This window comes from Antrostomus carolinensis, unplaced genomic scaffold (assembly GCF_000700745.2).
Source record: "Antrostomus carolinensis isolate BGI_N321 unplaced genomic scaffold, ASM70074v2 scaffold54641, whole genome shotgun sequence".
In the NCBI taxonomy this organism is placed as follows: domain Eukaryota; kingdom Metazoa; phylum Chordata; class Aves; order Caprimulgiformes; family Caprimulgidae; genus Antrostomus; species Antrostomus carolinensis.
In genome coordinates this window covers 1-13,253 of record NW_010297307.1, presented here as the reverse complement: position 1 = coordinate 13,253, position 13,253 = coordinate 1, and the positions used below count along the sequence as shown (strand labels likewise).

Below are 13,253 nucleotides of genomic sequence, written 5' to 3'. Positions count from 1 at the left end.
CCCCCGGCGCTCGAATGGGGGTGGGGGCGTTTTGAGGACGAGCTCCGGGGCTTTAGTGTTTTCTGTGGCACTGACCGTTATTTGCCGCGTGTCACCCGCAGGCTCAGCTGTGTGTGGCTCTTCTCCTCGGGCACTATGGACAAGGCTACGAAAGAGAACTATGCCGGGTACCCCAGCCGTGCTGCGAAGGTAAATGGCTTCTTAGGTTGGTGGGTGCGTTTCTCCTGATCACACAAGAGCTGCAGGTTTCAAACTGTTTGTGGTAATTATTAACAGTGCTAAATAGCAAAGAGGGGAAAAGCTGTCTTGAATGCTTTCTGTGTGCAGGAAACAACTGCCAGTTTTGTCTTTCAGGAGCTTTCTCTTGGAGGGAACAATGCCCAGGGCTTAATTTTTTTATTGTTAATATTAGTATATCATACTTAAATTTGGAAATCCTCCTTATATTTTAAGTATAAGATCCTTTAAAGAGAGAGCAAATATGTGTAGTCAATTTATTCCAGATATGGTGTCTAAAAGAGAGCACTTAATGTCTTAATGTCACTATTGACATGCCTGTGCAGCAGTACTCATGATCACCCTGATTAACTAGGAACACAGGTGCTTTTTCCACTATTTTAACTTAAGACCAAATAGGTCCTGGTAAGGTTTCACAATAGCATAAGCAAAGCTTTGTTTTAATCAAACTGTCAATACATTATTTCTTGTGAACTGAACCAGAAGACTAAATAGTATCTAAGGGAAGAAAAAAAGTACAAATTGTTGCATAGGTATCATTAGAGGGTCAAAAGTGTGAGAAGCTAATCATTAGCATTTGAACTTAATTGTAGCCAAAGTATTCTAGAACAACTCTGAATTTCTGAAATGGAAGCCTGAACTCCCTTCCCTTACTGGAAGCAAAAGATTAAAAGCAGATAGCTGAACCTGACTAAATAAACTTGCTTTGTTCTGCTGAACTCCCGTTGCACTGCAAGGTATATCAAGATGATTAGCATCAAAGGAAGCAATGACTCAAAGCAGTGTATGTTTTTATAGTAAGGATCTGCTGTCTTAATACCTTTGGCTGATGTTTTTCAGATGTGTATGGAAAAGTTCTGCTCACTATAAATGAGCAAGCTGTTGTAGAAAACTGCTAACTTTCTTGTCAATGTAGAAATTCAATAATGTTTTCATTCATAAAATATAAGATCAGACTCCCCTTACATCTCCTGTTAATGTGCTTTGTGGTTTTTTCCTGCTGTACTGAATGGGGCCATAAAGGCTACTGTGTGCTATTCTATAACTGATACGTAATCTTTTCTCTTTGCAGATTGCTAATCCCATTGTGGATGGCCCGAAACGTGTCCCTGTGTCTCAGCATTCTGCCCAGAGCCGGTTACTGAACAGTGGAGCTCAAGCACAACGTGTTCTGTGTCCTTCAAACTTTGCTCAGCGAGTTCCTGTGCAATCACAAAAGTCTGTACTGTCAAACCAAAAACTGTCTAATAACCAGACAACACAGCAGCCTCGACCAAAATTTGTGGTCCAAGCAGCTTCTAGGCCTCAAGTTCCAAGCAAGAACAATGAAAAACCTCAACAGGCTCCAGTACCTGGTAATTCTGAAGATGATGTACATGTATTTATACAGTTGTGACACTTGGGATACCTCTGTGAAGCAGAGCAGTGCAGAAAACCTAAAGCTGATGTTGATGATGTGTGACAGTTCTGCAGAGAAGTACTCAGCTGTGCCTCGAAACAGACGAGCAGCACGTACTGCAGCTTAGATGTTACTGCACTGTCCATTTAGAGCCAATATGGGTGTTTCTCTGCTTGAAAAATTTCCAGATGCTCACTAGTCAGCTGTGAATTAATGTAACTGGCACCCATGCATCACAGTTTTTCTAGTATTAATCTTAATCTCTGATACTAAGAATATTGTAATTTTTCAGGGGGTATGTTTCTTAATGTTATTTTAATTTCAAGGGAGTCTTTAACATTACATTTTGATAGCACTGATAACTGCTATGCTGCTTTGCCAGTAGGAAGCTACACTAGGTTGTTTAAAGTGTCACTGAATGTATTCTAAGAACTGTTGTAGATACTGCACAGAGGTTAGATTTGCTCCTTGTGTGACTCTATTGTGTTCATGAATCTGGTTCATAAAGTTGATTTACTTCTCTACACATAGCAAAAAATTCTGATGCAGAAAGCGCCCCTAAACAGAAAAATGAGGAGACTGCTAAAAAGAAAAATGAAGAAACTAAAAAGTAAGTTTTATGCCTAAATTGTTATAGTTAACTGTGCCCTGTTGGATTAAGTTTGTTTTTAACTGTCAGGATTCATGCTGCAACTAAGCTGCAGATAAGCTGAAGGCTCCTTGAGCCCCTTGGTTGTGGAGACCAGTGGCCCTATGCTTTGCAGAGACAACACGTGAAACTCTAGGAAAGCTTACTTTGACCTGATAATTTGCAGGAACAAGGACTTGCTGCAGTGTAAATAAAGCTTCTGGCTAAATGAGTAATAGCTCTTCCCATGAGAGAACACTGACAGCCACTGCTCCAGTCACAAGATAGATGTGCTAGAGACTGGAGTCTAACGAAGGACGAAGTGAGATTTGTAGTATGGCTCCCTTAAACAGTTCTGATATGCACTAGTAATAAATCTGTACTAAGTGTATTGAAATGAGTCTTGATTTTTATAGTAGTGTGGTTGATGTTGGTATCTCTGCATAAACTTTAGGAAGGAAGAGACTAGCTTTTGGAACTTTTTTGGAGTAGTCTTAATGTATATTTTAATCTTCTTGGTGTTCTCTTAAAGCCTAAGATCTAGTTTACATTGCTAAGTATCTATTGAACATTATAGGCTGTGAACCTAGGAGTCAAAGCCCACACAGGTGTCTAGCTTTTGTAACATTCTCTTTTCTCTTGCAGAAGGCAATGGTCCCTTGATGACTTTGAAATTGGTCGTCCTTTGGGGAAAGGAAAATTTGGAAATGTGTACCTGGCACGAGAAAAGCAGAGTAAATTTATTCTTGCACTGAAAGTGCTCTTTAAAACACAACTTGAGGAAGCTGGTGTAGAACATCAACTACGAAGAGAAGTTGAAATACAGTCTCATCTTAGGTAAAGTTTAGTAATGAATTACACTGTGTTGTTTGTGTTCAAATAAACACAGTAACCTTGTTTATGATAACATACCCAAATGAAGAAAAGAGAAGTCTCTTTTTAAACACATGACACCTTGAAATTGCTAGTTAGGATTCTTTCCTTTCTCCACCAAGATTTACCTTTGTCTACCTAGCGATGAAGTACCCTCTTGTAACAAATCTTCCTATTACAAAAAAACAAACCCCAATGTTGTCTGCAGCTTAGATTCATGTGGGTAACTGCAATTTCAAGAGTCTGAGCTTGTTTCTGGTATTCTGCTTCCTGGAAAATAAGCCTAACTTGCTGAAGAAATTAGTTTTCACAGGAAGTGTTTAAGCTTGAATTCCAAAACCCATAGGAACTGGCCCCTTCAATGGTAATCTACTCTTCTGGTTGCTGTAGGATGGTATGTTCAAGGAAATACAAATTAGCCAGACTCTTGGCTAGCTGCTTGCTAGTAGGGAATCTAAGCTGCTGCTGTGATTAAACACTGTCTCTGCTATGAGGCTCCCTTAATGGATATGTTGTGAGCTGAAGGAACACTTACAAGATGTTGAAGTTCTGTGCTTGCCTTGAAGGCTGGGGGGGAGGCAGGAAAGGGAAATTAAAACTATATGGACAAATACCTTATTCAGAAGAATATTTAAATCTTTTTGCAGGCACCCCAACATCCTCAGATTATATGGCTACTTCCACGATGTTACAAGAGTCTATCTTATTCTCGAGTATGCACCTCGTGGAGAAGTCTACAAAGAACTTCAGAAGCTTACCAAGTTTGATGAGCAAAGAACTGCTACTGTAGGTTGTTCTAGCTTCTTATGCATTACTTGCTCTTCATATCTGGAATATCTGCAGCATAAAGCTAGCTCTTCGGATAAAGCTCTGTATTCTGTTGTGTGAAATGGATTCCATAGGTGCTAGTTTGCTTGAGCACTTGTAACAAGGAGTAACTTGGGAAGACAAATTATATATTGGGATGACTAATATAACTATGTTCAGCATTGCTTAATATTGCAAGTGCTTGGTCACTTCAGGCAGAGCCTGTATTGCCAGACTTCAAGGGTTTAAGGAATAATTGCTCTAACTTAAACTACTAATCATGCCTAGAAAAGGCTAGACTGTAGCCAGGTAAGCTGGAGTGACAATGTCTTTATACTTTAAAGATTTGTTCTCTTTCTACATACAGTACATCACAGAACTAGCAGATGCCCTGTCATACTGTCATTCAAAGAGTGTGATTCACCGAGACATCAAGCCGGAAAACTTGCTGCTTGGCTCAAATGGAGAATTAAAAATTGCTGACTTTGGATGGTCTGTGCATGCTCCATCTTCTAGGTGAGAATGTAAAACACAGCTTATTACTTCTGTAGTGAAAATGTTGGCTTTCTTGTCACACTTAAGATTTGTGGAATGGAGGTAAGTGTGAACTTCCTAAAATACTGGGGGGAAAAAATTCTTTAAGAACTGAGCCACTGCAGTGAAGGTCTTAATACCAACTGGTGTAGCAGGGAGAGAGTGTTTCTTGTCCTGTTTTTTCAACTTGTAAAGTTCAAAATGTGCTGAACCTGAAACAAGTGAAGAAGGCTGGTGTACTGTTGCAGGGTTATAGTGGTCTCTGAGATGACCTGTGTTCCAACATCACACTAGCAATATACTGAAGACTTTTCCTCAACTAGTCTGAATTGCATCTGACAAAGGAAGACTGTTTTTGATCTAGCAAGTGGGATGAAAAAAGGCAGGATAAGACTGAATGCAATGACTGAGATGCTTTAAAGCAAAAGTAGAAAACTTGCTGCTGGAACTTCTTTACCAGTTATTCTGGTGGTGCTGAGTCTATCCAGGGTAGACTGCACTGGGGTACAGATATTACCAGCATTAGCTTCTCTCTGGCTCTTGAAATGGATTATGTCATAATCAGTAAATGATTAAGTTAAGACTTTTCTGCAGGAGAACAACTCTCTGTGGGACACTTGACTACCTGCCTCCTGAAATGATTGAAGGAAGAACACACGATGAAAAGGTGGATATTTGGAGCCTGGGAGTTCTGTGCTATGTAGGGAAACCACCTTTTGAAGCAGTAACGTACCAGGAAACCTATAGAGCTATTTCCAGGGTATGTAGCAACGCTTATTTGGACTAGCTGAATCACGTGCCTTTCGGTTCTGTGGTCTTACTGAAGCTTAACAAATGGTCATTTTGAAGAAGAGCATATATTATAGCTAGAACTGTAGCAAGACATACTGATATGTATAAAGCTAGATGCTTAAAACTGTCTTTAGTCATTCAGTAGAATGACTAGAGACCTTAAGATACCTTACTGTACTTCCTTAGTGTTACCTGTTTCTGCATGGATCTGAACTTCTAGCCCTTTCATAAAGCAACTAATCTTCTCCATATCTTTCCTAATTTAAAAAATGAGTATTTAATATTCAAGGTGTTACTAAAAATACATTAGCTTAACTTTTCCTGTTGCATACCCTAGAAAGGTCCCAGCAAACTAATCTTGTTTAAAATACATTGAAAAATACACTGTTTAACTTCTGCAAGCAGTTACAACCTTGTTTTTTTGAAGATTACGATAAAATTACTTAACCTCATCTCATTAGGCATAAGGTATATAGCTGACAAGGCTGACACAGCTTTCCTTTCTCAATGTACCTTGGAGAGTAGAGCCCTTTGTCTCTAGTTTGGTTATTGCCAAAGAACTTCTGCCTCATCTTTAGTGTCCTTCCTCTTCCTTAGGTGGAATTCAAGTTTCCTCCATTTGTAACAGAAGGTGCAAGGGATTTAATTTCGAAGCTCCTGAAGCACAACCCATTCCAGCGATTGCCCCTGAAGGATGTACTTCTTCATCCCTGGATTACAGCAAACTCTACTAAGATTCCTGACAGCAGAAAGAGTGATGGTGCTGCCCCATCCAGAACATAGTCTTAGGAGGGGTAACCTCATGGGATCAACAAGAGGAGTCTTGTACTGTGACTACTGTAATCCTTACAATAGGAAAAGCAGGTCTTGGAGTCTAATGGCAATTGGAATGCAAATCTTTGGGTTGGCTGTTGTCTTAAACTCTAACTGCAATGTACAATTATCTGACTTTTGGCTGGAGGTTGTGGAATACTTAATATACTTGAAATCCAGTTACATGTGGGCCAGGTTTGTTGATGTAAGTATTAAGCTGTTCAAGGCTCTTGATGATGTGGTCTGTCCTGGTAATGGTTCATTGTTCCAATAACAAGAGGAAGTTGTTCTAGCTTATTGAACAGTGCAATATCCCGGAGATACCTGCCTCCTAACTTACTGGGCTGCTAAGGGTATCATAACTGTGGTGAAATCTGAAACTGAGTGAGGTGAATGCATTTCTCCAAGTGTCCTAAAAATGTGTGCATTATTTTTTGTCTCTATTTTGTCTTAAATGTGAGTACTCAACCTTTTAAAATAAAGACTTGTTATATACTGCCACCAGCATGGTAAGGTTCCTTATGGCATTATCACTTCCACTGGCTGTCTCTAATCACTTGTCTTTACCATCAGTACAGCTTGACACCTTGTCTATGATCACAAAATAAGTTTACTTCAATCCTCTGTCACCTTGCTCCAAGTGCTGCTACCACAAAGTAGGTGTGGTCACTTGCTATTTTACAGTCACAACACAGGATTACAAGGTAAGTACCAAATGTGTTGCTATTTACCTTGGGGGTTTTCTACAGCTATTGAAACCTGGGCATGCTTCTTCCTTTTTTTTTAAATGCACAGTCTAAAAGCACTTCTAAGAGAGGTCTGGAAGGTATTGTTATCAAATGGGATATATAACAGGAACTAATCTTAACACCTGGTGTTTTAAGATGTTATTCCTCAAAATGTAGCAAGGGTCAGACCACTCACCACCAAACCATACAAACCAGTATGTTTCCAGTAAAACACTTCAAGCAAATTAAGAGAAAGCAATTTATTGTATTTTCATTATAAGACTGTGGTCATCTTCACTATTTTACAAACCATTTTAAAAAATGATCCTTTTACAAGCAAGGATTCTAGAATTCAAAATATATTCTCAAATTAATTTAAAATATACTCTGCAAAAAACTTCATCTAAACAAACTGCCAGTAGTTTATACAACCATAATCTGAATTCTGTTTATAACTTAAATGAAGTTCTGTTTCTTTACTGCAATAAAATCTCTAGTTAGTGCTGGCAACTTACTAACTTTCAGATGTATTTGCATTAAGTGATTCCTGCTTTACAGAGATTTTTTTTTTTTAAATAGAAAGCTTGAATATTCTTCTATGAACTTTACAACAAAACATAATTATCGGAAATGACCAATTAAATGAAGCAACCAAGGATGTCTTGTGATTATTCTGGAATTCTTTTGTTATCCTTGGTAACAGAACATTGCTCTAAACTGCTACAAAGAGGGGGCATGTAGAAAAAACCACACAGGCTTCTGTGAATGGGAGGATAAAAAAATAAGCCTAGTAGAAGTCTTTCTTAAGAAATAGTGACTGCTCCCTTGAAATTTAAAAGACTCCTGCTGTTCTGGGATGTAGCAGGTTATAGAAAGCTACAGTAATGGTTGTTGCATGTTGTCATTCCATAGTAACCCTCCAACTGCTGTGCAGACAGTGCAGTTTTCACCTATGGAACACTTGGCAATAAGCTTCCATCCACAAAATGGGTATAATAATCACACAGATTAGTCAAGGATAAAGGCAGAGCTCCCTTGAGGTATGTGCTGATTTGAAACTTATTCTCTGATCAGAGCTGGCTCAGACAGCAGCAAGCTGAAGCTAGTGCCCTGGACTAGCTGCCGTATTGCAAAGCACCCAGGAAACAGGAAAAATCCAGTGTTGTGGGTTTTCTTTTTTTTTTATAAGCAGCTAATCAAAATAAACTTGACAGCCATTCCTCCTGCACATGTGAGTAAATGAAGCAGCAGAGTGTTGGCTCCACATTTAACAGGCAAGCCAAGCAGCTGTGCATGACAGAAGCTCTGTTAGTGACACAGCTCACAGCTCCTGTGGAAGCAGGCCACACTGCAAGGCTCATTCTGTGTCCTGCTCCCAAGGCTGGTGTTCTGAGCAGTGTAATGCACCTTTACACGTATGCCTGGCTCTACTTGTATTACACATCAAGCCTCTAGCCTGTGTACCTGCTCACTGCTGCAGCTCTTTCTATCTGAAGACACTAAACCCTCATCTTGGCTGAGAGCACAGCCCTACTGAGACCAAGCCCTTGTGGAGGGGTTCTTCGTTTCAGGGGGTAGTTTCCAGTATCAGCTTGCTTCCACAGGGCAGAGGAAGTAAACTACATCTCTTGCAATTTTCCCTGTCTTAGAGAAAATCTCTGATTAACCAAGGGGTAGCAATAATGCAGAGGTGCAATATGTGGCTCTGGTTCATCTTCCTAGAGCACAAACTCTGCCTGCTCACTTGTGAGCCTGAGGATCCTCAGAGCATCCACCCAGCCTATGGGGGGGACTTTCTGAATGGGAAAAGAGTTAGGGTGCAATTTAATGTCATAAGTAGAGTTAATAGCTTGCTTACAACAAAAAGAAATTACTCCTTCCATCTCTGCCAACTCTCATACTAACCACAATTCCTTCCTCTCAAGTCACTAAACATCAGAAAAAAAATAAATTACTCTGATCACCAGCATAATTTCCTGCTATTTTACTTTAATCAGATTCCTTTATGAACAGATCTGTTGGGGTAAGTGTAAGCACAAAGATGGAGAAAAACAATGTAAAACAGAGCTGGAAAGAAGAACAGGTCTAAAGATTAATAGATCTGGCTCCAGCTATCTCACAGAAGCACAGCCCGAAGTCTGAAACCCAGGTTTACCACAGAATGTTACACTGAATACTTAGTTTTGGGATGTGGCCTTTAGGTTATCACTGGAAGGTGCTATGTGAATATATGCATGTGCAACTAATAAGAATAGTATCCAAATAAGGAAATAAAAAGCACCTCTAATTGGCACATTCAACAGTCTGTCAGACAAAAGCACAAGAACTACTATGAATTGTAATGTCTGGTCTTCAGGTGCAGATCTGAGTTTCATACACAGAAAGCTGCTAGGGTTAGTTTTCAGGTAAAAATGTGTCTCCAGTACAAAGCTGTATCTCAATACATTAAAAACCCACAGATACCTTGCCTCTGACTTGATCTTTGGAATATGTTCACATAGGAGGTAATTCTGGTTACACTGATTTCAGTAGACACTTGATTCCTTCTGAGTCCATAGGCAAAAAAAAAAATTAAAAAATTAAAAAGGACTTTAGTAAGGCCAGTTCCTAGCCTATAAATAAAGCATATTTTCAAATAATAACATCTTGAAACATGGAAGCACCACAAAGGAGCTGTAGTTTCAGAACAGTGCATCACCTATTCTGGCTAAAACAATTATCACTGCAATAATTAAGTATACAGGTACTCCCACTGAAGTTAGTTCAGCACGTATGTTCTATTGCAAGGCTGGGGTTACAATATGTGCCTTTTATCACAAAAGAAACACCCACCTATTGCCTTGGATTCCAATATATACACTTACCAAAGGAACTATTCATATAGTAGGATATTGTTTACTCCACAGACTATGAGGAAGAGAATCTTACTCTGTTTGCTAACTACACAGTAATATACTAAGGCTGCTATGCTATTTTGACAAGAAAAAATTAAGGTCCAAAAAGCTAGATTAAAGACCCAGAACTGTGTGTTCTAAAGAGACTGCTCATTGTCAAGCATTTATATTGCCACTTGCAGTGGAAACCAGATACCATTTAAACAGGTTTTTCTAAAGAAGAGGTGGCAAAAGGCAAAGAAAATAAGGACAGCACTTTTCACAGTGTAACATTTACCTAAAAGAAGAACTGCAAGAAGGGGTTGCATTAACATGAATCCAAATAAGTTTTTTAAAGAAATTTAGCAATCTGAAAAGCTACATGGATATAGAGCATATAAAAAACAAGAGTAAAAACCAGTAAGAAATCATCATGGATTTGGAGCAGGAGGTTTGAAGAAACCAATCTTCCGGCAGTATCGGACAATAAATGGCACAGAAACTATAGTAATGCTGATTCGTACTGGAGCAAACAATTTGTGAACAGCATATGCCAGCACAAATGTGCTTGTGCCAGCAGCCATTTTAGATTGCAATGATGATTCACTGAAACCAAGTTTGAAGAGAACTGCAGTCATATCCACACCACTGGGGAAAAAGAAAACAAGATTTCTTTAGTTTATTTTAAGGCTGCACGCTATAAAATATAAAGTGCTATTTTTTTCAGGGATCTTAACATGGAATAATTCCAACTCTGGAATTCATGTTCAAATTAGATGTTGTTAAACACCAAAACCAAGGAATTATTTCAGCAGTAACAGCTCAAGTTGCTTCTGTAGCAACAACACACCCAATATTTTCAGATGTGCATTTTTTTTTTTCTTAAATTGACAAGTTCCCTGTGAAGTCAAATATGTTCTTAAGTTTTACAACTGCACAGCTGCAGCATGTGCAAGGAGAATACTCAGCCTCATGTTCAGCCTTCAGAGATAAAATAATCTATTTTGCTACTTTTGAATTTAAAAAATGTTAGAAATTTGTGAATTTGTGTTGGAAATTCATCTTCCTAAAATTTAAAATAAAGCCTATTCTGAGTCTTCATGAAATTTATCACATAAATATAGATCAGCTCAAACCAAATAAGGTGCCTGTTGTTAGGCTTAGTGCTCTAACAGAGGAGTATGAAGCTGTTAAAATGACAAGTATCTTATCTAAAATCTAGCAAGTGAAGGAAGTATTATGCATCTCAAATAAGCATTATCCACTAAATCCACTAATATTTCATTTCTCTATAGACATAGCAGCTTTCCTCAACATTTCTATGTTTGGAGTAATTTTCCAAAATAAGTTGTTACTGTAACTTTTCCCCCTTCACTTGCCAGTATAGTATCTTTTAACTGGGAGTTAAATCATACCTGAAGAAAAAAAAAAAAATCACTGTCACCTTGTGCCACGATGTCCTAAACAAGAGAAATCAGGTATTTGCATGTTCCCACTGAAGTCAAGAGTAAGCAGCAGGGAATGCTTTGAGAAACACTGTGTTTCCCTATTTCCTCAGCTGAAATACTTCAGGCTCAACAGATATATCTGTAACTGACGCATTCCCGCCAGAAGCTCCATACACAATTTCCCACCTGACTCCTATACAGTAATCTAGTATTTTCTTTTTAAATCTAATCTTCTTTTAGTGGCTGTTGCCTTCTGCAGTTCAACTGCAGAAACTGAGCTCAACTCCCAGAAAAATAACTTTATCTCTAAGCTCCAGCACTTTTGTACGGCTCTATCTGTACAGACCACGCTACTGTTTGAGAACAAAAGATACCTCTGCAGAACAAAAATAAATTCTCTCATCTGGTTAGTTACTCTGGTACTGTCTATTCTGCTCTTTTCACCTGTCCACCATGGACCGTGAACCTATGCTAAAAGATCATGTACATCTATCTTCTCTCAAGTCTGATGGGAGATTAGATCCATTTATAGATCCATCTATACTCAAAATTCAGAAGATTACTGTGTATAGATCAAACAGGCATAGAGTATATGTCTCCTTCCAGAAATAAGCACAATGGTAAGATACTTTTCTTGGCTAAACCATTACCTAGAGGCTATAGACAACTGTACCAACCTCACCTTGACACAGCCAGGTAGAAGATTCCTAGAGATACTAATGAAATTCCAACATGGAATGAGACCCCTACAGCACCATATTCTTTAAAGACTTGTTTCAGCTGCTGGGATTTGTTGAGTTTCTTGTTTTCACCACTGGGATCCGTGGCTGCCTTTTCAGGGGATACATCTGCACCCTAAAAAGAAAACAAAAGTATTTATTAGCATTAAGCACAATATCATATTCTAGGCAGTTGAACCAATCTGCAATAATGAAAGAACTGGATTGCATACAGGGCTGTTCAGAACGCCTTGGGAGAGACAGTAACACACTTTTCCTCTTTCACATCAGAACAGCAGGTGCCTTTAGCAGAGCCCATGCAACCTCCCTTTTCCCAGCACTGAGCTTGCTGCACGTTCTTACACAGTGCAACTTTCATAATTAAAGAGTTATTACAGTGCCAGTCTTCCATTTGATGCAAGCGCGTGCCCAGGCACACCCACACCGTTGCTTGAGAGATGAGACTGAGGTGCCAAAGGGATCTTTGCTTACACCCATGCTCAGCTTTTTACAGTGAATTCTTGTAACAGAGCTTTTTGTTCAAGGGCTGAGCAGCTGATGGCACTGGAAGCCTACATGATACCAAACTGCTGCTGGCTTACTAACACCTTACTGACAGAAGAGGTCCAACATTTAAGTTCCTATAAATCACCCTCTGTAGATTAGCTGAAAAAAAGGAAGATCCGGGGAACTGCTACTCTTGACAGCAACAAGCAATACTGTTGCCATGGTGCAGACAATAGCTACACAGACATGATGTAAAGAGCCTAATTTCACTAAAAATGTTTGTCATAGTAAAATTTATTGACAGCTTTTTATCTGGGTGAATTTAAAGTGCACAGCTTCATGCTAAAATATACCCCAAAGCAATGCTGATAGTGCAATGCAGGCAAAGAAGGGCATATATGATGCTAGTAATAAGACAACCCTTGGATGCCTCCTCATACTTGCCATAGAAAAAAACAGTAACTGGAGAAAGAAAATGTTTCCACAAAGACTTCAGGATTTTTCTCTAATTAGTGAGCAGTTGTCAGGAAAGATTAGAAGAGCCCTTTCTTTTCAGCTGAATTCAGCAGCAGGCGTGACAATATGACAGCCGGACTAAAGGCCTCTGCTGCCCACAGGACAGGTCCAGCTACCGAGCGCCCGGCACCACCAAATCCTGCTGGAGATCGGCCCGGCACCGCCAAATCCTGATGGAGATCGGCCCGGCACCGCCAAATCCTGCTGGAGATCGGCTTCAGGGCACACAAATTAGAAGAAAAATACTTTTGATTAATCCTCAGACCTGACAAGATTGTAAATTACAACACAAGACAGGCTCCTCTTACAACACTCATGGTAGGATGAACTCGCGTCAATCTGATTTGAACCACACCAACCGCTCCCCCAAATAAACCCC

The 13,253-nt window shown here is 39.4% G+C and overlaps 2 protein-coding genes across 2 annotated transcripts; one reads left to right on the top strand and one right to left on the bottom strand.

The window, feature by feature from the left end:
* The first annotated feature begins 129 nt into the window (after positions 1-129).
* On the top strand, positions 130-6,241 carry AURKA (aurora kinase A). Its single transcript, XM_029083509.1, has 8 exons — positions 130-189; positions 1,310-1,592; positions 2,168-2,246; positions 2,910-3,101; positions 3,785-3,923; positions 4,312-4,460; positions 5,073-5,238; positions 5,868-6,241. Exons 1-8 carry the CDS (start codon positions 136-138, stop codon positions 6,051-6,053), a joined length of 1,248 nt encoding a protein of 415 aa, XP_028939342.1. The 5' UTR covers positions 130-135; the 3' UTR covers positions 6,054-6,241.
* A 3,874-nt stretch (positions 6,242-10,115) lies between these two features.
* On the bottom strand, positions 10,116-13,089 carry MIMS2 (mitochondrial inner membrane scaffold 2; the record flags this gene model as incomplete). Its single annotated transcript, XM_010162051.2, has 3 exons — positions 10,116-10,332; positions 11,815-11,987; positions 12,946-13,089. Coding segments are annotated over 3 exons (534 nt in total), but the record flags the coding sequence as incomplete, so codon positions are not given.
* Positions 13,090-13,253: the final 164 nt, after the last annotated feature.

What these genes read in the sequence shown, in the direction of transcription:
- AURKA (XM_029083509.1), top strand. Translation starts at nt 136, where the DNA reads ATGGACAAGGCTACGAAAGAGAACTATGCCGGGTACCCCAGCCGTGCT. An exon ending in ACCCCAGCCGTGCTGCGAAG is followed by an intron (nt 190 to 1,309) that starts GTAAATGGCTTC and finishes TTCTCTTTGCAG; the next exon opens with ATTGCTAATCCCATTGTGGA. An exon ending in TCAACAGGCTCCAGTACCTG is followed by an intron (nt 1,593 to 2,167) that starts GTAATTCTGAAG and finishes CTCTACACATAG; the next exon opens with CAAAAAATTCTGATGCAGAA.